Raw genomic sequence first — 25489 nt, 5'->3', positions numbered from 1 at the left:
TGCTTATAAGAGATGGGGGACTGTGATTGAGGTGATATATTTGGCCTATTTGACGTGATATATTAAGCCTAAATATTATTTTTTTTGCCCTGGATATAAATATAGGTGCTGTTATGTCATGGTGTATTGCTACATCTGCTCCTGCTAGTTAGCGTCTGTCCATTTGTGTGTGTGTGTGTGTGTGTGTCTGCTCAAAAATGACACCATATCTCTGACACAATCACCTGGATCTGGACCTGGATTGTCTTTAAGATTGCAAGTTGGGCAGAGGGTCTGCAGTTGCCTGACTGTTCCTGTTTGAAAGTCAGGAGAGGGCATATGCTGGAGAGGAGATGTGTTGCCTCCGCATTCCTCACCCCAAAACCCAGAGCACCAAAAGAGTCCGACAAATGACCACAATCTCATGTGTTTTGGGAAGCCATAGCCACATCTTTCGTTAGCATCACTTCATATTACCTTTCTCTCTCACACAAAGACAAAGCATTTGTTCCTGCCACTCAAAGTGACGTTGTTACTATAAACTCCTCCGATACTACCCCTTTTGACCCGGACGGACATATTGTGTGTGGGCTGGCAGTGGCGTGGCGTAGCGTGATGTGATGCATTGCCCTGAGGCATCATGGGATATAGGAGGCCCTGGCTAGTCAGAGAGAGAGAGAGAGAGAGCGAGAGAGAGAGAGAGAGTCACTGCGGCAAGCAAGCTCTGCAGCAGGCTCATTAATATGCAAAAATGCAAATGTGGGGGTAATTAAGAGCTGAGGCTGTACACAGGCTCCTTTGATTGCTAATGAATTCCAATCTGAGAGACAGACAGGGGGGCGGGGGGGGGGGGGGGGGGTAAAAAAAGGAAAAGACTGCAAAGGAAGAGAGTGAAAGGAAAAGATGGAGAGTAAGAGAGAGAGACAGAAAGAGAGAGAGAGAAAGACAGACAGAGAGAAAAAGAAAGGTAGAGGGAGCAATAGAAAGAGACAGAAAGAGAGAGAAAGAGCAATAGAAAAAACATAAAGACAGAGAAAAAAAGAGAGAGATATATATAGAGAAAAAAAGAGACAGGGACTACAAAAAGGTATCATCACATGTGGATGTGGAACACTGTGGGAAAGCAAATAGGGATGTATCTCCAGTGAGTGTTTTTCCTCTGCTTGTGTGTGTATAGTGTGACTATGGCAGAGAGGCAGCAATCTCACCTGATTGACTTATCATCAAATATCACATGTCGTCTTGAGAACCGTGTAGTTTGTTGAAGGAAACAACTGTGCAATTACATAGGAAAATATAATGACCGCAGTCCCTACCAGTGCGACTGGACGCCAATGGTCATCAGATCTATGGCATTCAGAACCCGTACTCTACACGCACACACACACACACACACACACTTGCAGTGAACACTGTGAGAGAGAGAACATGGAGGTGATCAAAGCTGGCACAGCTTGGCACAGAGACCCGGAGAGGGCATGGTGCCACGAAGGGCGTTCCCACACTCCACCACCCTTGCCCACAGAGGTGTGTGTGTGTGTGTGTGTGTGTGTGTGTGTGTGTGTGTGTGTGTGTGTGTGTGAGGAGGTGGGGATACTGAAGAGCAGAATGGGTTTAGGTATCTTGGCACAGACAATAGCGGCATATGTGTTATGGAGCGCAAATGATGTCATTTTGGCAAGCAATGACTTTGTGTGCGTGTGTGTGTGTGTGTATGTGTGTGTGTGTGTCTGTGTTTTCACATGCACACACACTGAGATACGTTCACACAGAGACACTGCTGTTTTTGTTGTTTAATGCTCCCAAGGCACCTCTCTCTTTTTTTCTCTCCCTCTTTCTTTCCCTCTCTTTCTCTTTCTGTCTCTTTCCTTCTCCCATATCCTCTTCCTCCCCTGTTTCCCCTCACCCCACCCCACCCCCCTCCATCTCTCTCCCCCTCTCCTCCGTCATGTGCTCTTCCTCTCCTCTCCTCCATGATGGCTCTCACATGCAGCCCAGCGGGAGTGGTTGCATGGCCACAGCCTGTCATCTGCTGTCCTTCAGTGCCACTGCAGCCGAGAGCTCCGCACCTGATGCAATACCTCCTGCCATAACACAACCTCCCCGGTGCCTATCATTACCTTCTGTGAAAGGAAGACTTGTTCCAACCTCCTATATCCCACTGTGGTCCTGAATTCATGTGGTAGAGAAATGCTAAACTGAAGAATAGGTCAGAGTCCCTTTCACACACACAAAGGGCTAGTTTCTTGTACATGGATGAAGCCTGGTCTTATTTTTTTTTTAAAGGAGATCTCCACTGAAGGGTCTCTTTAAGCCCAGGCTTGATCAATGTATGCATGAGAAACATCATCTATTTATGTATTTCTTGTCCTCCACGTCTCTCTCTCTCTCTTTGCATCTCTCTCTCTCTCACACACACACACACACACACACACAGACACACACACAAACACACACAGTTTTCTGCGAACCGCGCCACCGCAGTGCTGCACGGTAGCTGAGATATGTAGCGCTGGGGTTAGCTGGTCAGGTCAACAGGAAGTGAAATGAAGGAGTGTGCGGCTGTGCGGGCTTAGGGCTGTCCCATTGCGAAATTGTGAAGTGCTTGAGAGCTCAAGTTTCTGTAAGTTGGCATCTATGCACATTATTTGTAGAAATGGGTGCGCACATCCAAAATATGTTTTAGCAGGTGCCAGACAAAACGTGTCAGAGAGAGAAGGAGAACCATCCACATACCGGGAAAACTCTACAGATGAAAGGTGTCATAACATGCAACACTAAAAAAGTCATCTGTATGAAGTGCCCGTGTGTATGAAGTGCCCGTGTGGACTTGCACATGTTGGAAAAGCACAGCGCTGCTTAAAAACACGCATTGCGCAGCACAGAAGTAACATACGGTTAAATTATGAAAAAAATCCAGTGGCAGTTCATTTAAATTCATTGAAGCATAATCTATCCACTCTTAGATATAGTGGGATTGAACAGGTCTCTATTCCCGGATGAGGGGGCGATATAGACAATCTCCTCCTTAGAAGAGATGCTTTCTATATACATACTTTAGATACCATGTCTCCAAAGGGATATATACATACTTTAGATACATGTCTCTAAACATGTATTTTGATCTTAAACCTTTCTTGTGATGTTTCCACCATGTTACTAGTCTTCCCATGGCATAGCTAATTGAAAATTCTTATACAATCAACTGTTTTTATATGTATTGCTATTTCATGTATTTTACATAATGTTGTTTCTGTATTGCCATTACATGTATTTTGCATAATGTTTCTGAAAAAAAAGCACAGCTTTCAATGTAATGACAGATTTGGGCCTAGTGCCTTGCATGTCTGTGCTGATTACCATCAATGGGTGCACCCAGCCTGTTTAAGGCAGGTGTCTGATTACTAGGCCTATATGGTCGATGAAGATGTGTTGAGATCGAAATGTATCTATGCACATTAGTCAAGGGAATTACCTACAATTCATAGCGTTGGGACATGAAAGACAGGGTTATCCAAAGGGAGGCTGGACCTTGAAAAAACGTCAGTAAACAACTGCCATAAAACGGAAACGGATGTTTACAGCATGTTTTTTGTGTTGACAATTTAATGATAGCAAAGTCCTTTTAGGCAAGTCCCTTCACTCGGCGGCCATATACCAACGTTTTATGGGCACTCATCGGGCGCAGTCTTTGGGTCGAACTGTGCGTGCGCAAGGCTTCACGACACCAATCTTGCTCCAGCGGCGAGATCACAACACATGATTGGCACGATGTCTTCACAACACACCATATGATTGGCTCAATGTATTCACATCACACCACATGATTGGCTCAATGTATTCACATGTCGACGTTTTGCCGAGGAAGGGGTGGGATATGTGTAGACAACGGCCATACTGGCGTGACAAACTAGCCCCATGCATTTCTATGGAGTATTTTTTGAGTGCTGTGTCTCCACATTAGAAAGTCTCTGATGATAGGTGCTGTCCCATTCCTGTAATTAGCATTTTGAACCCTTACACCCTGACAAACGTGATCACCTACGACTGATGTCAGTTAAGTGTGTGAGGGTTCAGGGCTTAGACCTTAGGGATGACATTGGGATTTAGCGTGTGTGAGTGTGCAGGAGTGTGTGCGTGTGTGTGCGTGTGTTTGTGTGTGTGTGTGTGTCTGTCTGTCTGTGTGTGTGTGTGTGTGAGTGGGTGGACGGAGGGGAGAGTGAAAATGGGGCAGATAACCCGACCAGAGTGAGGGAAGGAAAACCCAGGCCCTCTGTGGGTGCTGTCCCTTAGCGTGACCTTCTCTCTGACCCAGACGACTGCAGAGAGAGAGCCACTGCAACCCCAGTCCCCAAAGTCAACCACAAACCCAACCAAAACCAGGCACGGGTACATCCATCATACCTTCAAACTATAATCACAGCACATGAGACAAGCACATCAACATTACAGGGCATGGAACCATAGTGTGTGTCATTATCACTAGGCATAGGATAATAACATCATTATAACTATTCTAATGAATTGAATTCTATTGTTTGAACTGAGTGTTTCTTTTTTACATATCAGTGCATGGTGAATGCATGTATGCGCACACGGCGACCGGCAGGAAAAGTTTAGCCTTACCTTACCTGTATGTATCTATATGCACAAAGGCATGCATATGTCTGCTGTATTTGTGTTTGCCACATGAACGCACACTGGTAGGAGTGTTGTCAGGCGGAGAATGCTTACAGAGGAAGTGACATGTGTATCTTACACAGGGTCTGCAAGAGGTCTTCATGTGGTTGGCTCAGTCTCTCTGTGTACGTGTGTGTGTGTATGTGTGCATGAGAGAGAATGACAGGTGTGCATGTGTATCTGTGTGTTTGTTCATGTTTGTGTGTGTGTGTGTGTGGTGTGTGTGTGTGTGTGTGTGTGTGTGTGTGTATGTGTGTGATATAATGATGTTGTAGTTGTGCTCACATTCACCTCATTGGTTTTTCACATGAAGCACCTGCACATACCACTAGCGTCTGCTGTCTCCTTGGGGGGTTACCATGGTGAAGGTAGGTGAATCCCCTGCACCTCTGTCAGGCAGGTCTGTGGTGACCTTTGCCAAGGACAGAGGTCACACTGCTCAGGGAGGGCCCAAAGGATACAGCCTATTTCTACAGCTCATTCCTCATACCAACCTGACATGTGCTATGGGGATAGATTTGAATCAGGATTCCAATTTTTCAAATCCATTCCAAGTTTGGAATCCTGGGTTTCCAATTCCAAGTTCTGAGTCCTTCTGAATTCTGATGGGTGGGTGGTTGTGGTGGGTGGCGTTAGGAGGACAGAGGAGTTAGTGAGAATTGGGTCGGCCTGAGTCTTTGGTTTCCTGTACAGCGGAACTTCTGATCTTCACTTCGGGGAAATCAAGGGCCACTGTGGTAGACATTCAAAAAAAAAAAAAAAAGAAAAAAACCTGAGGGGTCTCATTTTGGTTCTCTGTTATCAGTTGGTATCCCTGCCTGTCTGTCTGTGTCAGATTGATTGTTTCTGTCTGCAGAGCTGCACTGGAACCATAAACCATCACTGCAAATCTGCTCTTCCTGCCTGTGTCTCTGTTGTTCCTTCGTTGTCCCTGTCCCTGCCTCTCCCCGTTTAAATGGCATATTCCATAATATCATTAAGTGCATTTGAAATGCATTCTCAGTGCTCCGTCTGTGTCTCTCCAGATGACTGATACAGTATTCTCTGTATCCTCTACTCTCTTCCATCATGTGAATGCATCACAAAATTGCATTTTGCTATTTGTCAATTTATGGGACAAAGCATCAACTGTGTTGCTGTGCAAAGTTCAGCAGCATGCAGTGACCTTGATCCATTGCTATCTTTTGAAAATGTTTAATGTGTGATTTGGGTAAATGTATTCCCCCTCGAACCAAAATAGATCAGAGTTAAGAGAAGAAGAAAGAGACGTATTCTGTGAGGCAGGAAGATAATGGCTTTTTGTGGGCCACTCGGACGTCAGCATAGAGCATAGAGTCTCGTCCTGTTAATATGATCATCTTCTCCACAACAGCATAGAGAGCTCCGGTCTGTTCACAGTCCTGTGGGCAGCGTCTGCCTTGTGATTTACCTTAATTACTGAGCCTTTGACACAGCACCATATTCATATTTATTGCCATCCCTGGTAAAGATGAGTAAAAAGAGGCATAAAAAATAATATTTTGACACGTGTGTTTTTGTTAATAATATTTATTTCTTTATGAGGATTTTTTTCTTCTTTTCTCAGAATAAATTTGCTTCCCTTCAAGGTTGAATTTTACCCTCATTATTTTCATTGTGAAACTAAGATAAAACACTCAAAGATTACTTTTTTATACATCCTTTTTACTCATCTTCACCAGGGGTGCCAATATAGTGGAGGGCGCTGTACGGCAGGCTTTAAAGGAGAATTCTGGCGATTTTCCTCGAGGTCACCGAGTACTGTCAGTATGAAAAAACGCTACACTCTGGGGAATATAGGGGCTCACGGACATGCCATGTTCATGCCCCCAGAGTGTAGCGCTGTAGCTGCCTGGCTGCTTTAGCTGTTGCAACTCAAGCAAGGTAAAACCGATTGTTTTCATATTTTTTTCGTACCAACAGTACTCGGTGACCTCGAGAAACTAGCCTGGGTTTTCCCATGCTACCTTACGCGCACGATTTTATTAACGCTGCTAGGCCACCTGGATTCCATGGACTTCGTTTTCACCTCAACGAAGAAACCAATCACAGAACAGAGGGTGGACAGCAAGACGATGACGACACACCGAAGCTCTGGGCATTCGTAAACCACGTTTCAAATACGAGAAAATGAATGTGTAGTTCCCAGACCCCATCTCAATGAGATGAGGTTTGGCGTTAGCCAGGCTATCGAGAAACAGAGATCTATGTCAAAAATCCTCTGATGCAGGGGTGGAGATGGTCTAAGTAAAGTAAAGTAAAGAGACTGATCTGGACGGGCTGACTGATCGCCATATATCACAACTCTAGCACTACCTCATGAGGTCTGAAGGGAAGTGGGGGAAGTAGAATCCCTTCATTTTCAAGTATTTTCAAAAGAAAATGTTAAGTTGAATAGAATTTTACATTTTAAATTGAATAGAATTTATTTTCAGGATGTCTGAAAATGTTTGATTTCCCAGACTCCTCAGAATCAGAGGTGAGGGTTGTGTCATAGCCCCATTGTACTATTAGGCATCCATAACCTGCATCATCTCCAATGTTTTTTTTATATACACTATACTGTTTAGTGTCTGTCTCTTCATATGTTCAGCCCTGTGTGCTGCACTGTGCACCTTTTCTTTTTCTGTTTGTTTCATCTTCACTGAACATGTGGTTTCCATGGTTATCCGCGTGCCGCAGGAGTATGCTTTCAGTCTGACTGATGGCTCTGTCTCTACTTCAACACATCCACCCAGCACCTAGCCATCCACATCCACCCAGCACCTACCCATCCACATCCACCCAGCACCTAGCCATCCACATCCACCCAGCACCTACCCATCCACATCCATGCATCCACATTCATCCATCCACCCAGCCACCCAACCACATATCCACTCAACACCCAAGCACAACCACACACCCCCCATCCACGCAACCACTCCATGTCACAGACAGCTGAACCCTGTATAATGACACACCTCTAAAACAATGACACAGTCCACTCCCCCATCTCTCTCTCTCTCTCTCTCTCTCTCTCTCTCTCTCTCTCTCTCTCTCTTTCTCTGTGTGTTGGTGTTCAGGTCTACCCAGCCCTCTCCTTCTGCCTTTTTTTGTTATGCTAGAGCAGCACTGCCTCTGCTGTCTGGCCGTGTTGGGTTCTGTTGAAGGTTTCACCGTCCAGATTGGGAGTTCCTGTAATGTGTATACTTATTACCAGTAATTACATCTGTTACACCACCAACAGTGACCTCGTCCTTTAGTTATTACTCTCAGATACTTTCATCAATCTCCTCCTCCATTTAAAATATCATAGTTCAAAGATAGAAAGATTTAATGTGGACTTTGTCTGTTTGTGTAAGAGCCCTGGTAATAACATGGTAACAACTATGGTGTGATGCCCCGAGTTCCTGTAGTGGAAAGGGCCCTTATGATGACCCGACATGCAGGTTGAGATTCGTATGAGATATACAGACCACTGACGATTTTAGATGAGCGCCTCTGACATGTTATCAGTAGGCCCCGACCACCCCCGCCCCCCCCAAAAAAAAAAAAAAATAAATAAAATATGGGGCCAAGTTGGTTTTGAGAGCAGCTTGTATTTCTCCATCCGCTATTCAGAGTAGCCTTTAAGAAAATTGTTATCCTACTTCTCACTTAAAATAAAATCCTATTTTTCATGGAAACTTGAACGTTACCCTTGATTTTATCATCTGGCTGCATAGCTACAGTAATTACTCTATTAAAGTTAAGCGATTTTGTTTTACCATCACTAAAATGGAGGTGATGGTGACAAGGTTTACAAATTGCGAAAACCGGCTGACTGCGCTAGTAAACATTTTTTAACTAAAAAGCTGTTGGGCCCTTGACGCCGGACTTAACTACCGAATTGTGATCGTAATAGTTTTTTGTGTCAGGTGCTGATATCTATGGCAGAGACCCTGATCGTGATGGATTTGAATGGATGTGGTGTTGATATCCATGGCAGTGACCCTGATCGTGATGGATTTGAATGTGTGTGGTGTTGATGCCACTGACTGCTCCTGATTGTGATGGGCAAGTACCATAGACATGACCACATTTGGATCAGATCAGAGCCAGATGAGGACCAAGGTGAAACACTGCCTGGAAAAGTGAGTTGTGTTGATACAAATTCAGTTTCACCATTGTATGTGTAACCTGCCTTATACAGACAAGCAGGGTCCAACACCAGACTCAAACTTGCATCTTTGAATTCTTAACATATTAATTTTGCCAACAGAAAACTTGACCCTTTTTCTCAATGCAAAGAAAAGTCATTTTGGGAAACAGTGTTCCCTGTTTGGGAAAGATACTGTCCAGTTTAAAGAAATTTGGCCACGTAGTTTCAGCATCTCAAAGACACACAAGAAGTTCAGAAGCCAAGAGTCCGAACAGTCCCCATTCTGCAACATGAGACTATTTTATGTTGTCTTTGGAGTGAGTCAAGAAAGTTATTTTGAGCAAAATTACCTCTTGAAATATTTAAATTCATTGCGGAAAATAGCAAGCCACTAACAGCAATGACTGCATGTTAGAGTAGCTGCACCTCAGTTACACATGGCATGACGCACAGCTTTTTTAGTGAAACAACATCTGCCATCCAGAACCCAGATATCTTCCTCTGCTCTTCCATAAAATCTCATAAAGCAGAAAAATGTTATGGTTCACGTTAAAAATATGAAAAAAAAAAAAAACAATCCTGACTATGGCTAATTGTGGTTATGGATTTTGAAATGTTTGAATGACAGTGTCTACAAGGAGATGGAAATCACTGAGTTCACAACACCGCAGAGCAGGCAATGGTGCACTGATTGCACCTTGACAGCGTTTTTTTACAGTGTGAAGACAAACACCAAATGTTCCTGCCGCTTCCTCTTGCCTGATGTCGAAAAAAAGGCCCTCAAAAAACCCTATGGTTTCACACCTTCATTCAGGGTGACACCATTTGCTCCTGTGTGCACTTCTGTTTGGGAAGGCTTTGGGGTCTTTGAAGGCTCCTCAGAGCCCTCCAATTAAGCAAGCACTCAGCTCTGCGTGTCAGAGGTGCCACAACTGGCACCTAGCAAGAGTGGGTGCAAGATCACACCCAAAGGACTAAAACTCTTACTGAATCAATGAACCACTCAACCGAGTGGCTTCAGAGTGCTGCTGAGTCAATTACACAAAAAAGATTGGACTTTGGTAACGTTATCATTTTAATGTAGCCTAGTTATGATAACATGGGGTGATCTTTTTTTTAAGGGGTCTGTGGAGATGGTAAGAGGACAAAAACTCACCAGAACGACTAGGTGGTTTTCGCCATCAGTGTTGGCCCATGTTCATGCAGCATGACAGTTATCCTATTTGTTGGGGAAGATATGATGAATAAGAAAGAATAGGGAGATAGACTTGTACAATGCATTCTTCTTAGATAGCAAAACTTTATCGTCTACTTTCTGTCCCAAAATCACTGGGACCATGACTGTTCCTTGGCCTGGTGTAGTGGCCAGGATTTTTCTAGCACCAGAGCAATTCTCAATTGAAATGCACTCTAAGATCCATCTTGTTCTTGTGAACAGGGAGGACTAATAACAAAACAGAAGAGATTAGAATAGAGTTTCAGAATACAGAATTCAGTTACATAATGGAGTTTACGCTATCCAATGAAAAATAAAAATGAAAAATAAAGCATCTATCTATCTATCTATCTATCTATCTATAACACTGGCCGTCATTCCAAGAAAATGTAGGCCTACCAGCTATTGCGCGAACGGGAATGACACACAAACAATATATTTTCAGCGTTCACAGTTTCCTTCAGCTACTCCCTCAGCCTTTCGCTGAGGTGGGCGGGCTTAGGCGTGTTTACTGGGAGATTTAGCCTGCCCATCAATTCTTTTCGGTTTCCAATTGGCCAGATACCTACGGGTTTATCATTCCATCTCGCACTGTTTCAGCAGAATCGCGCCTCAGTGTATGTGGTCTTCCTCCGCGTGTGGACGTAGGCTATACTAGACCTCGAGGCCTTGCATAAGACTAAATCAAACGCATGCCATGGCTCTCCCCCTTTAGTTTGCGGTTATATTTGTTAAGTTCTCCGTTGAACTGTTATAGAAATTAAAGTCGATATCTTATCTAATCGTTCAGTATTACAGTTGGGCGTTTGTAACCGGACACCGCACTGGAGCTAACCTCCTCGTTTTGCGCGGAGGGATACTATAATCGGACTGACAATGTGGAGGTTGCTAAAATGTCTACTCTGAGGCTGAAATGGTTACAATTGTAGCAGCCGTAAGAACGATTTAGCACTCGGAATAATTGTGTATTCGGCAACATTGTTATTGATATTGTTGCTTGGACTCTGCGCACCCTGGAATAGAGGAAAGGCGAAGATATCATTCGGCCAATTTTGGGGCTCTAGAGCACGGGAGGGGGATTCTCCTCAACTTTATGTTTTTCTTTCTGCCGAGAACACTATCCTCTCCTGTTGGATGCAAGACTTCTGAAGAGCAAAGGTAGATATTTTCTCGGTATTAATATTGAACTTATGACAGTCGGCATAGTCTAGCAACAGCATCAAAACCCCTTATGGACAATTTGGTTAACTTTTGCATAAAATACTTCAAGTTGTACTGTGAATGTAGCTAGCTGCATAGCCTAGCCTAGCTGAGCTAGTTTATGATGAAGCGGGGTCCCAAGTTTTTGTCTTGACTAGTGCGTAAAGCTGCTAGCTAGTTGTAGACCGTGGGCTGTGCTGCCCGATGGGAAATGACTTCTTTGTTCACTTTTGGCAACAACGTCAAGTTTAAAAAGTTACTTTCCGTTAAGTTTAACCGAACCAAAACGGTCTATTTCCACTCTTAGTATAATGGGAATAGAGTTTATTGTGTTTGTTTTCTTCATGGACAGATTTAAACAATATAGGCTATTGGAATTATATTATGCAGCTTGCGAAGCTTGTTAGCTTTGTACAACATTTCAGATTCATCAAGTCACCTTTTATCTCGGGCAATTTGTCTTTCAGTCAACGGTCTTACTGTTAGGTGAATGCTGCTACTTTTGGTCGCTTTAATGATTTGATGTTTTTTTTCAACCGGAATAATGGAGGCCCGTTTATTTCATATTTTCTTGCAACTAATTTAAACCTATTCACCAATTCCTTTGGGAATATAATCTGTTAGTATGAATAAAATAATCGTCAGTCTGTTGGCCTCTCCATTATCCCTGTTATTAGCGACCCGGTCGGGGTTTTCAAGCTCAATCCAGTCTCGCAAAACTTTAGAGGGGGACCCTGTGCTAAGGCTTTGTGCTCGAGTGCTGGCCGGTTGGGATATCATTCCGCACGCACTTCCTCTGTCCTCCCGGGGCCAGGTTACTCAAGCGAACTTTCCGAAGGCCTCGGGTAAACGAGCACAGGGTGGCCCGTACCGACCAACGCGTGCGAATCTCTCACGACCACCCTAGCACATGAGTGCGTTTTTAATCTGACTGCGATGTAGCTCGCAAATTTCGCCCAGCGACGGGAGGAATTCCCTCACAACCAATAACGAGTAGGCCTAACTTATGTTTTCCATCTGGAGGGCCTAGGCGAGTAGTTGAGAAGGGGGTGGGTGGGTTGGATGGTGTGAGGTTGAAGGGGTGGGGGTAGGGGGTCGGCGCCTGACCACCACGACTTGGTCCATTTCTGAGAGGATGAGCAAACACAATGGTCAACCCCTCGCATAATTTCTCTTTTTTGTGCCCTGATGACGTCCTTGTCCGGTTCATTGTGTTAGCCTTTCCAATCAACAGTTGAGCACACGGAGGGCTGTTACGATGTCTCGGCAGTGTTATAAGATGTTGGATGGTGTTCAAGTTGTGTGAGTTCCATAATAAGGTCTAATAGAGCCAGACTCCCGGTGTAAAAACATTTGTCATCAGTCTACTTTGCACAAACTTAAGGTTTAAACAGACCATGAATCGCCCTCCATTGTGCTTGAAGTGTCTCTGTTTCTCAACGTTAGTTTTAATTTGTGTGCAGTTTTTCAGCATGGCAGGATGTTATTTTGCTAGGAAGGGATCTGATAAATAATCAGTTAACAGTTCTTCAATGTTGCCTCTTAACCCCCAAGGAACCATTAACCATGCACCTGTAAGTTGACAATATATCGAAATGTTTTTTTTTTTTTTGCTAAAGCTCCCATCCATGTGAATTAATAGGCTACTGCAACACCCCTATGCACTCCTAATGTCAGTTGTCCTAGTGACAATATATCAACACACTGTATCAGCCAGGCCTGCATAAAAGCAAAGTTCTACATGTTGAGATGTTTCAGAGAGCAAAACCTGTTGCCATCCTGTGAAGGGATATGTCATGTAATGGCAGTGTAAGGCTACTCTACTTGCCTTTTATGCACAATTTTAGTGGATTCTTCTTCTTTAATCTAAAAAAAAACAGCTGTTAGCACGGAATGTGCTAGCAAAGAAAAGCAGCCTTTGTTATCTCGTTATGTCACTCAACACTCTCAATTCCAATTCCCAAACTCTGTATTCCATTTTTCATGTTCCACATTCTATATGTGGTGACGTATGTGCTGATAGCCGATAGACTACATTACACAGGTCCGCAGTAACATATTATGGGATTATAGTGGTAGACATGGTGATGACACATTTGTTAACACTCTATAAGGACACTGTAATTACAACTCAATAGACCACTGCCACGTTTATGACTTAGTTTCTGCCTTTAAATATATAGAGTAGCCGCACACTCTTATCTCTTTGTAGGTTGGTATCAAATATATAGGGGTGTACGCTTTATCTACAGTGTTTCCTCTATGTTGATTTGGTAGTGGCGGCCCCCCCACGGTTTAATTTTCTTCCCCCACGGTATCAGAAATGGAGCAGACGTACAATAGTCGCAGTTGCCTTTCAAAAGTCATTGTGCAGACCTGTTGTAGATTCTCCAAATATACAGCTCAATCACAACTGAAAATAATGCCTCATTGTGTGTGAATAGAGGTGAATACATATCATTGTTTGTGTTGCAGCGAAGTGTCAGTTGTCAGTTCCGTGGGACGAGAGGGGGGGGGGGGGGGTTCGGACAGGCCTGCCCCCACTGCTTAAAAAATCCTAGAGGAAACACTGATCTATTTAATTTGATAAACCCCCTGGCTAGCACCTCGACTTGGGTGTGTGTCCCTCCTCCAAGTCTTTCATGATAGTTTCTGCCTTGACAAAAAAAAAACATTTGTGTCCTGTTAACATGTTCTATGTGGTCACAGCTGTAGAATAGGATGCAGATATTTGATAGGATCCTCAGAGAAGGTAACTTGATTGTTGGAACAACACGATGGGTTAAACTGAATCACCATTGGCTGAGACGGATAGATGCGGCATTCACACATTTCACACCTTAGACATTTTCTTCCCCCTGATAGTTCACACTTCATCTACGGTGACAGGCAGCGCAGCAGGCCACATGCACCAGACAATCAGTGTAGTGACGTCCGACTTCATGTGCTTTACAGGGACACGGTGTGTGTGTGTGTGTGTGTGTGTGTAGAAACCAGTGCCATGGCAGTGTTTCCCACATAACTTAATTCTATTTGTGGTGGTAGGTTTGCAGAATTAACTTGAATGCAACAGTTTTTAACAAATTAGCGCAGCATGGTTATGATGCTAACCAGATTTAAGTACAATTTAGTACAACCTGGGAAAATCATTGTGTGGTGGTCAGTGTTGATATTGTGGTGGGCCGCCACAAATAAGTCAATGTATGGGAAACACTGCATGGAATGGGTGCTGGTGCTCAAAGGGAATTTTATCTGTGTTAAGATGTGTGTGTATGTTGGTATGTATTGATCTGTGTGTGTGGCTGTTTTTGCTTGTGTGTGTTTATGTGTACATTTTTGTGTTGAGATTTATGAGTGTGTGTATGTGAGGTGAAGGAGTGTGACGCGGAGCCACAGAGCGATGCCGTCAGCTAGTGGCCTCCACTCAGAGCCCATGGCTGAATGCGCCACATAGCAGCATTACTCTGATCTAGGCTCTGGCCCAGCTCAGGCGCGGACGCGGCCTGCTTCCGTCTCAGGGCAGGTCCAGTTCTAGTGTGTGGTGAAGTTACCTCCAGAATCAATGGCAGCGTGCAGTGCAGTTCAGCTCAGTTCAGTTCTTCAAATCGGAGCCCAACTCGCGTATTTGGAGATGAGTGTCTGCATGGTACACAGACAGCCGCATAACTGACCTGCAAATACACCTCACGGGCAGGCATGGAACTGAAGCGTTCCGTTTGCGGAGCAACAATTAGCTTCCACTGTAATCAGTGGAACTGGCTATGCACCAGACTTAATAGTGGTGTGCACATTCACAAACAAATAGACTTCTAAATACAATTTTTACACTTCGGTTGTGCACCCGGTTCTGCCGGGCTGTGAGTCAGCTGATCTATGGTCACTCATTGCAGTGGACTCTGCTAGAGGAGCGTAGACGAGGCGAGGCGGTCGCGTTGCACCAGAGGCACTTCACCACGATGCTATCAAAGCCACCGCTGGTGCGTTTGATGTTGTTTTTAAGAGCCCACGCCTGGACGGCCGCCAGATGAAAAGAGATGGTGGGGGAGCAGGGGAGGGGAAGAGGAAGGAGGCTGCTGTTAGCATGAGCATTGTGGTGGCGGTGGCTGACCGATGAGCGACCAGTGGGAGAGTGCGTGTTGTGGCGTCAGAGGCAATGCTCTATGATGAGGTTTGGTCAGGGTTCTAGTAAGAGTGGAGTAGGGGGGGGATTGGTGGATCTGTCAGGGTTAACCATGACCTCAGAGCTCCTATAGGCTGCTGCTGGGAAAACCCAGAGCCTACCCAGGGTGCTTTTCAAAAGTGAAATAGGCACGGTCTTTGGGAAGCAAAAAAAAAAAGAGAAAAAAGGGAAGAGGTCTTGTGATCTTTCAATGTATAATGAGGGCAGTGTATGTATCTCAGCTTGATGCATGCATGTTTAATTTGTAGGGATCAATTTATTTAGCTTTAATCAATGAAACTGAGAATTGTTTAGCTCATTTATCTTTTTGTTTTGCGAAATTGGGAGGTATGTGTCACTATATCTAACTCTGGGGGACACAGTGAATAAGCTAATTTCCCAAATTGTTGCCATGTTCCGCCAAACTTGCCTGATCCACCCAGCCAAGATGAAATCCGCCATTTTGAATTCTATGATTCTTCTGTTTATGAGCTGGTGTATGCACCTTACCTATCTTAAAAATAAGTGTTTTCTAAATCCCTGAGCCTGTTTACACTAGGACTGTGTGTATACCACCTGTTTTTGGATTGCATTTGATTGGATAGTCTTCATTGATATTCAAATACTCAACTGTGTTCACAAACATTTATATGTGGCTTGCTGAAGGGCTACAGTAAATGGAAGATGTATCAGGAAAGTAGCACAACCTTTTCATGTGTACACTACTATTTTCCACTCCTGTGTGGTGTTGTCGTCCTGTCTACTGGCTTATTCCTGGTGTGTCTATGTCTATTGGCTGCCCTAAATGTGTGTGTGTGTGAGTGTGTGAGTCTGGTGTGTTAGTTAGTTAGTAAGCTTGCCCTGGCCTGTCTGTCTGGTGTGGTGCTTGGCCCAGGTCAGTCTGGGACCAGGTAACCGTAACAAGGCGTGTGTGTGTGTGTGTGTGTGTGTGTGTGTGTGTGTGTGTGTGTGTGTATCTGTGTGTGTGTGGCCATGCAACGTAACACGGCTGGGCTTCTGGCCTGGATGTCAGTGCGTGAGTCGTCAAAGTCTGACCTGCTTAAGGATGAACACCTCCGCCTGAGCCAAGGTGTGTTACCGTGTGTGTGTGTGTGTGTGTGAGAGAGCCAGCCAGCACGTGCCTGAGGGTTTCCGTCTACTTTCAGCAGATCAGTCTGGCCAGCAGGAAGTGGCTCTGGATTGGAGGTGGTAGGGCAGGAGGGCGGGGAGCAGGGGGATTCTAGAACACGGGATCTGGCCAATCACACGCTGGCGTGTCTCCTGAGTGGCTCTTTACCTACCAGTCCACAGTTCTAAAGTGTCTTCTCTCTTGTGTGTGTGTCCTTGTCCATCCCATTCCCTCCCTGTCTCTCACTCCCTCCATCTCTCCCTCTCTGCTGGGGCTCCTCTCCCTCCATCTCTCCCTTCATCTCTCTCTCTCTCTCTCTCTCTGTCTCTCTCTCTGTGTCTGTCTGTTCGATCAGGACTAGTCTAGTCTCAGTGGCTGAGTGAGCGTGTGCGGTGAGACCAGAGGCTTCATTCCAATGGCTGCCGTGGGAACGGACAAAGAACTCAGCGACCTGCTGGACTTTACCGCGGTGAGTTAAAAATGCTGTTTCTTGTGCTCCTGTGTGTGAGTGTGTGTGTGTATGCCGTTGTGTGTGTTTTCTGCACCTCTGTATGTTTGTGTAAGAGTTTGTTTGTGTGTGTGTGTGTGTGTGTGTGTTTGTGTGTGTGGTTTTTTAAAAAAGTTTATAAGGAATAAGGAATAACTCAGCGCAGTGGCAAGAAACCAGGCAAATGTTGTTGTGCTGATGGAGAAGAGAATGATGATGATTATTGCTGGTCAGAACTCCAGGCTGAACCTGCCAGTCCAGTCATTAGTACTGTGCTGAGGGGGGCACAGGCTGCTGTGTGCACTGTAGTGTGGTGAAGCCAAGGACATGGGGCAGTGTCATGGCCCAGTTATGACTGCTCGCATGCTGTTGATCTTGGGATCTTGTTTTGAACAGTAAAAAAAAAAGTTCAGATTTTGCTCAGTGAATATGATTATTCAGAATTCCTTCTGTGTGTGCTAATGTTGTTGTGTTTTGTTCACACTTTGTTATTCTTTTTGTTTTACCTGCTGTTATTGATTATGTTATATAAGGAAAAATAACAATATGTAATGATAATGATTGTGATTATGACCAATTGTTGGGTAGTTTCCTGATACAATACAAGGCCAACCGATAGAAGCAGTCCTGTTTGACAGGCAGCTGCTACAAGAATGGGGTTTGTTACCAGCATAACTGAACAATAAATGTGTTAGAGGAGAGATCAGTGAGACCCCCCCTGACCTGTAGAAGGGATCGGGAGGTCTGATCTAGCACTAGCACCAGTGTGGGGACGTCACTGGGAGAGGAAGAAGTCCTGAAGGGAGGGCCCATGCTGGATGTTCTGTAGGACAGGAACTGGGTTTTATGGGGAGGCAATGAAGTGCCAGTGAGCCTTTGACAGACAGACGTGGTGTTTGTTAAATAGGATGTGTGTGTGTGTGTGTGTGTGTGTGTGTGTGTGTGTGTGTGTGTGCGCGCGCGTGTGTGTGCTCTGTGGCCAAGTAATCCTTGGCCCCTGCTGGGAGCACAAGACCTTGTCCCAGACTGGGTCATCTCTCTCTCTCTCTCTCTCGTTCTTTTTCTTTCTTTCTTTCTCTCTCTCTCTGTCATTCTCAGAGGAAGAGGAGGAGAGGAAATCCCTGTCTGCCCTCTCCGCTGATCTCTCTCTTCCTCATTTCCTTGTCTGCATGTGTGTGTATCAGTGTCTATGTGTGCATGAGACTGTGTGTATGTGTGTGTGTGTCTGTGTGTGTGTTGGAATTCAGTCATGTGGCCATGTGTGCTTGCCCTAGCTTTTTCACAGCTTTATTACAACTGGCTAAAGCTCATCTGCTTGACTGTTTAGAGTACACTCACCCCAACCCCACAAAAATGAATAGCAGGGGTGAATGAGAAGGTTTAGTCTCCACAGCTCAGTACAGTGGTTTCTGCAGCTGCCTAAGGGCCGGATGCGGCCCACAACCAGGCCAGATTAGAGCCGGATCTTGCCCAGAGGCAGCTGCAGTCAGTGTGAGCAGGGCAGCATCAGCTGTGCGTTCCAGAGGAACGCTGTGCTGCTGAATCACTCAGCTAATGCCGGAACTTGCGGACACACACACACACACACACACACACTGACAAGCACACACACAAACTGGTAATGTGAAGAAGAAACACACGCACACACACTTACATATGTACAGGGAATGTGGAGGGGAAATACACACACACATACACACACACACACACACACACACACACACACACACACAGCTGATGGTTGCTTTGTGACATCTGAGCTTCAATGCCCTACGGGGGATTGAGGCAGAGCCCCCTTGACTGGGTTAACCTCATTAGAGAATAAAAACACATATTAAATCACCACACACACACACTATTCACATATGCACAAACACACATACGGGTGCACCCATCCTCCAGTACAATTAAATACACACAAACACCTCAACTATGCCTGACGAACAGTCACAAGAATATCTCCCTCTTACTCCGGTGTACACAAACACACACACACACTCCTGCCCCCACATCCATACAAAGAGGGACGGTGTGTGTTGTGTGTAGGGTGCTGTTGTGTGCTGCCTGTGCTGTGAAACCCCACGTCCACTCTGACAGCCACTGAAGGCTTTCACTTCTCATATGAGTCACCGTGACCTGCCCTCTTTAACCTGCCCCCCCCCCTCTCCTCTCCTCTCCTCTGCAGATGTTTGAGGTACCTAGTGTTGGTGGGAAGATCAGAACGCTCGGAGGTAAGCAGCATTTCCTTCTTCCACTTTCACTGTTTGTCATGCTCTCTTCTCTTGCCTGTGTTGTGTGCTCTCACTCTCTCTCACACTCACACACTCTCTCACACTCACACACACTCTCTCTCTCTCTCTCACTCACACACACTCTCTCTCTATCTCTCACTCACACACTCTCTCTCTCACACACACACACACTCTCTGTCTCTGTCTCTCTCTCTCTCTCTCTCTCTCTCTCTCACACACTCACTCTCTCACACACACATTTGCTTTCTCACACACTCTCCTCTCTCTCCCCATTCCTCCTGATCTTGTTATTATAACTCCAACTTTCCTCTTTCTCCTTCTCTCTGTGTTGTTGAAGCTGTAAATGCCAAATGGTAGACTTCGAGCCCCCCCCCCCCCCCCCCCCCATTAAGCACACCTCTGAGACCCCTCCCCCTTCCCTCCACACACATAAACAGACACACTGCCCCCTCTCTCTCCAATTACAAACACAGTGTCGCTTCCCACAGACCCCCCCCCAAGACCCTATAAAAATGCCCGTCTTTACATGCTGTCAACACACACACACTCTCTCTCTCTCTCTCTCTCTCTCTCTCTCTCTCTCTCTCTCTCTCTCTCAAAAGCATTTAAAGGCATAACACGCAAACCCGTGTAAAACCATTTAAAAGTATGCCACACAAACCCGTTTAAAAGCATGCCTTGGTTGACCACATGGCTTGTTTTTACCCTCTCTGTGGTGAGATGAGTCAGTCAGTTAGCCCATGTTATTGTTATTGTTATTATTATAGTTGTTTTGTGATGTAGGCTTCTCCCAGTTGAATATCAGGGCTTTCCAGGCAGCCGATGACCATTTACGCTCTGCGCTCCTTGTTATTGACCCAGAAAGTGAAGGTGGATTGATTAAAGTTAAAAGTTAGCTGAGCATCCATGGCCACAGACACATGGAGACATACACAGCAAAAGAGAGGATAGAAGAGAGTGTATTATTTTTTTACATTTTTTTTTTAAAGCGTGGATTATGATTTATCTTGACTCTGAGCCAGTGAATTACAACTTGCACAAGTCCACGCAGACATTAAAGTTTGGAGTCCACTCTGACCATCCTGGTGAAGGACTTTGCATCATGTGCACACACATGAATCTAAACACAGCTGTGTGTGCAGGAGTACACTTCAGACTAGCCAGAGTAGCACAGGCCAGCTGATGGCTTTATTCAGATGGATTGGGGCCTCTGTCTGGCCTCCCTACATTGTATGGAAGTTGTGGATTTTGCTGCAGTGTTCAGAGGGAAGCCTACACGCACGCACGCACGCACGGTTTACACCCATCCTACACAGAATGGCCCCTGGTGTCTAATATCTCTCTGTCCTCCATTCAGCTTCATGTACTCCCTCTTTCACTCATTCTCTCATTCTATCGCCGCCCCCCCCTCCTGTCTTTGTTAGTGCTTCACTTCCTTCACCCCCTTCTCTCATCTGCTTCTCACCTGTCACTTCTTTAATGATGTTGTGGAAGAGGAGAAAGAGGACCCCCCCCCCCCCCAAAAAAAAAACAAAGCACCCATATTTAACCATCTTTTCCCTTTACCACTCACACTCTACCTTTCACTTTACCACTCTCTCTTCCTCTCTGTTTCTACCTCTCTGATGCCATATCTCTCCCTTTCTTTCTCTCTCTCTCTACCTCTCTTTGATGCCATATCTCTCCCTTTCTCTCTCTCTCTACCTCTCTGATGCCATACATTTATCTCTCCCTTTCTCTCTTGCTCTCCATGTCCTCATGTCTTTCATGTGATTGTTTGTCACCTCAATTGGAAACCTGATGATCTTAAGCCAACAACGGACCTGGTGTCAGTGATAGAAAGAAAAGAAAAGAAGGAAGGAAGAAGGGAATAGAGAGAGAGGGAGAACAAGAGCTAAAGAGAAAGAGGAGTCGTTGAGGAAAGAAAGGACAGCAGCTTTGTCTTGTGTGGTGTTGGGGGGGGGGGGGGCTCTTCTGAAACAGGACAACAGAGATGGTGTCGGAGCTCAAAAGATTTAACGGCTGCAGCCATTGTCCAGCAGACGGCAAACACCACCATCGTTTGACAATATATACACACACGCATGCACACACATACACACACACACACACACACCTTTTATTTATGTCTACATAAAGAAAATGGTACACACATATTAAGGATGCAGTACAATACCTACACAAACTCTCTCACACACGCACACACGTGCGCACAAACTCACACCCACAGTTCACACAACTCACACACACACAAGTTACTCATTTTACTCATTACGCCCCAGACAATTTTTGGCTGTGTGCCGTTCATATGCAGGTGTGTCTATGTGTTTGTCCATTGATATGCGAGTGTGTGCAGGGTGTTTGTATTTGTGTTTGTGTGTGCTTGTACATGAATGTGTAGCTCCGGCGCACCCTCTCTGAGTCAGTGCGCTGGCGGGCAGGTGAGGGCTTTTACGACCAGAGAGAGAGAAGGGGGGGAGAGAGGGAGAGAGAGAGAGAGAGAGAGAGAAGGGGAGAGAGAGAGAAAGAAATGGTGACTAATACCGATCCACCACACACCATCAAAGGGCAGCCACCCCGCCATGAAAAACACAGACATGAAAACAAGACGTAAACACCACGAGTGGTGGAGTTTCTCTTGGTGTACCTTACGTCTGTTTAACACACCCACACACACACACACACACACACACACATAAGCATAACCGTGACCATACATTCAGCCTACACACACACACACTCACTCACTCATGTGTCTTTTGGTTGTTAAGGGCTGCAGAGAACCCTTTAGACCTATGGCTTCCTAATGACGTCATCTGGCTACCAGCTTTTTGAATATGCCTATACTGACAAACTCCATCTGTTTACTTTTTAAAAAAAGGAAATATTGAATATCTGGGTGTCGTCTTTTGTGATTTAAAAATACATACATAATGTAATTAATGTACGTACACACACACACACACACACACACACTTATATATTTACACATTTATATTGGAAACTATGCACTCTGTTCTCTGGTCAAATCATAGTATTATGTGGCCTGTTAAACAGATGACTAGCGTGAGCTGATGTGTGTGTGTACGCTAGTCTAAGAAACATCTCCCACTCGGTTTCGTTTACTGGAGAGCTGAAAGTGAGAATGACTGAAATTATTTTTACCGTGCTCAGGTTCCAGTGAAAAGCACAAAAATCATTCATTTGCATGTGTGTGTGTGTGTGTGTGTGTGTGTGTTTGTTCATGTCTGTGTGTGTGTGGGGGTGGGGGTCTTTGTGATATGTGACTTTTCATTGTGTGTGTGATCACATGAAGGTAGCAACATTCAGACATTGAACTGTATGCTCTACTCCCAAGCCCCTGCCCACTTATTGGAATTAAATTAATTGGACTTAATGAGCTGAGCTTATCCATCAAGTCATTTTGTTATCTTATTAATCATGTCAAGTTATTAGAGAAGCAGAATTATGAGCGCGATTGATTTAGCTGGTGTGTATTTTCAGTCAGGCAGTGCTGCAGACGCCTACTCCGTGTGTGTGTGTGTGTGTGTGTCAGGGGTCCGGTCATGCCGTCTGGATTGAATGTGCCAGTTTTGCCCTCCTCGTCTCTGTTCTCACTCACTTGGCATGTGGCATGAGAATGAACATACAAAGAGCCCTGGCATCCTCTCCCTTAACTAAACACCCCCGTAACCCCTCTCTTTCTCTCTGTGTGTGTGTGTGTTCCCAGTCAGTGACTCAGGGCTGACGAGGCCTTCCAACCTCTCTCACCCTGTAATTAAAGCTCAACTCCATTGAAAGGGGCTGTGTGTGTGTGTGTGTGTGTGTGTGTGTGTGTGTGTGTGTGTGTGTGTGTGTGTGTGTGTGTGTGTGTGTGTTGGCTGACTCATACTTCATGCTGTCGTAGGTTATGATGCATAGACTCTGGTGTTGCCCTTTGTCCCAGAGCCCCAGCAGGGTTTTTAACACACACACACACACACACACACACACACACACACACACACACACACACACACACACACTATCCTTAGGCCTGCCATTCGCCTCCTCAAAGTTTGACTGCCTTAGTAAGTGCTCCATGTGTTCAGACTAGTCCTGTAAAGTTTGATGCACACACACACCCAGACTTCCTGACACATTAGCTCATAGGCGAGAGCTTCAGTAGTGTGATGGCCCACCAGACCACTGACTGACGGCGGACGTTTTCTGTCTGCAGCGCAGCAGAAATGAAGAGAAATCCGCTATTACCCATAATTCCCACTCATTGGGGTTGAGTAATGCGAAAGACGTGTGTTTTGAGGAATGTCTAGTGTATCCAGTGGCTGAGAAATGATGAAGTTCAACTGTTGAACTAGCAGATCCTACTGATGGTTAGCCGTGTGGGTTTACCAGCTGATAGTTAGCTGTGTGGGTTTATCAGCTGATAGTTAGCTGTGTGGGTTTATCAGCAGGGTTGTCTGAAAGAGGGAGCTACGCTCTGTTCAGAAGCATGGACAAGGAGCTATGATCTTAAACTTGGCCATCACCCACAAATCTTCAAAATGGAGGTGCCATTGGGGGCAATTAATATGAAAAGACTGAAGTTGAAGAAGTTATGCGTGTGTGTGTGGATATCCTGCTCTCTCACGGTCATTCTCCATTCTCATATTTTCTCTTTTTTTGTCTCTAATCATTCTTTCAGTCCCCCTTTCTCTCATTGTGCTTCTCTCAGTTCCTCTTCTTTTAGTAGAGTTTGTGTGTGTGTGTGTGTGTGAGTACGTGTGCTGTGTTGCATGCGTGTGCATAGCTTATTGTTAAAGTTGGTTGTGTGTGTGATTGATGCTGTGTGTAAAGTTTCTTTATTTGTGTGTGTGTGTGTGTCCGTGCGCCGTTTGTTGTTGTCTGTGGTTGGACTGGCTTCACTGCTGACTCTTCAAATCCCTGAATGGTGCTGTAGATCACGGCTGTCATGACGACACTCTCCTCTTCTTGTGATTCAATCTCTCCAGCACACACTTTCGCTCTTTCCCCCTCTTCTCTCTTTCTTTCCTCACTCTCTCTCCCCTCTTCTCTTTCTTTTCTCAGTCTTCTCTCTTTCCTCTCTCTCTTTCCCCTCTTCTCTTTCTTTTCTCAGTCTTCTCTCTTTCCTCTCTCTCTTTCCCTCTTCTCTTCCTCCATTCTTTCGCTGCCTCCTTTCTTTCTCTCTCCCTTTCACCCCTATAACTCACTCACTCTACCCCTCTTTTTCTCTCGTTCTTTTATTTTTTTCTCCCCTGTTCTTTCTCTATCTTTTTGCTCCTCTCTCTTGCTCTGTCTCTCTCTCTGTCCCTCTCTACTGCTTCGTGATGCTGTCTTCACTCCGACCCCCTCCCCCTCCCTCTTTTTTTAATTAGACAACAAAACATAAAAAGTATGAATATTCATAAGGCTGGAACTCATTAATATGCACAATTATGCAAATCAGCAGGCAATTAAGCCGCCTCTCTCCACAGATGCTGGGGAGCATAAAACTGTGTGTGTGTGCGCATATGTGTAGAAGACAGAAGCTTTGAGAAATTTCTGCTCCATCAATCTTTAAAATTCTCGCAGTCGCTCTCCTGCGCTAAATTAATTTGTATTGTCAGACGTGCCGTCGCACCTCGCATACCGTATGAGGATGTGCCCTCCGCCTGTCGCCACGGCGACAGGGATGCGTGCCAAATCTGGGTTTGTGCAGGTTTAGAGTAGGTATCGAACAGCAACGCTGTTAGCAGCAGTGGGAAGCTTTCATAAACCAGTGAATTGGCATCAAGAGGCAGCAGTGGGGTTGGGACATGTGCCCCTACTGCCCCACCCCACCTCACGCCACTTAGAGCCCACCCTAAAAAGTACAGAGGGGAACTCCTGTCATAGTTACCATCTGGAATCTCCCTCATCACTCTCCCTGTCTCTCTCTCTCCCTCACTTCTATCTCTCTCTCTCTCCCTCTCCCTCACTCCTCTCTCTCTCTCTCTCTCTCTCTTCCTCTCTCTCTTTTCCTCTCTCTCTCTCTCCCTCTCCCTCACTCCTATGAACTTTGTCTTTTCAATTGAAAACTACTGTCATTCATATGCCTAGGTTAGCATTCAAGATCATTCACATGCCCAGGTTAGCATTAGCATCAGTTAGCATTCCACATCATTCAGATGCCGAGATAAGCATTGGTTGGTATTCAACATCATGCATGCCTAGCAACTAACGAGGTCGGTTTCAATCAGCAGCATCATTCACATGCTCAGCAGCTGA

The 25489-nt window shown here is 45.2% G+C and overlaps 1 protein-coding gene across 3 annotated transcripts in view; it reads left to right on the top strand.

Annotated features, from left to right (window-relative positions):
* Positions 1–10642: 10642 nt before the first annotated feature.
* Positions 10643–25489, top strand: part of LOC143134424 (transcription factor E2-alpha-like) — a 38245-nt gene continuing 23398 nt past the window's right edge. For all 3 annotated transcript variants that reach the window (XM_076294829.1, XM_076294828.1, XM_076294827.1), the window contains exons 1-3: positions 10643–11174; positions 16860–16973; positions 19177–19222. In XM_076294829.1, coding sequence (XP_076150944.1) covers positions 16920–16973; positions 19177–19222 — 100 coding nt within the window. In that variant the 5' untranslated portion in view covers positions 10643–11174; positions 16860–16919. The remainder of the gene's footprint in view (positions 11175–16859; positions 16974–19176; positions 19223–25489) is intronic.

This window comes from Alosa pseudoharengus, unplaced genomic scaffold (assembly GCF_046254945.1).
Source record: "Alosa pseudoharengus isolate Yale_2024_CS ecotype anadromous, Long Island Sound unplaced genomic scaffold, YU_APseudo_1.1 YU_APseudo_1.1_scf_2, whole genome shotgun sequence".
Classification (NCBI taxonomy): Eukaryota; Metazoa; Chordata; class Actinopteri; order Clupeiformes; family Clupeidae; genus Alosa; species Alosa pseudoharengus.
This window is presented reverse-complemented; position numbering and strand designations above follow the sequence as displayed.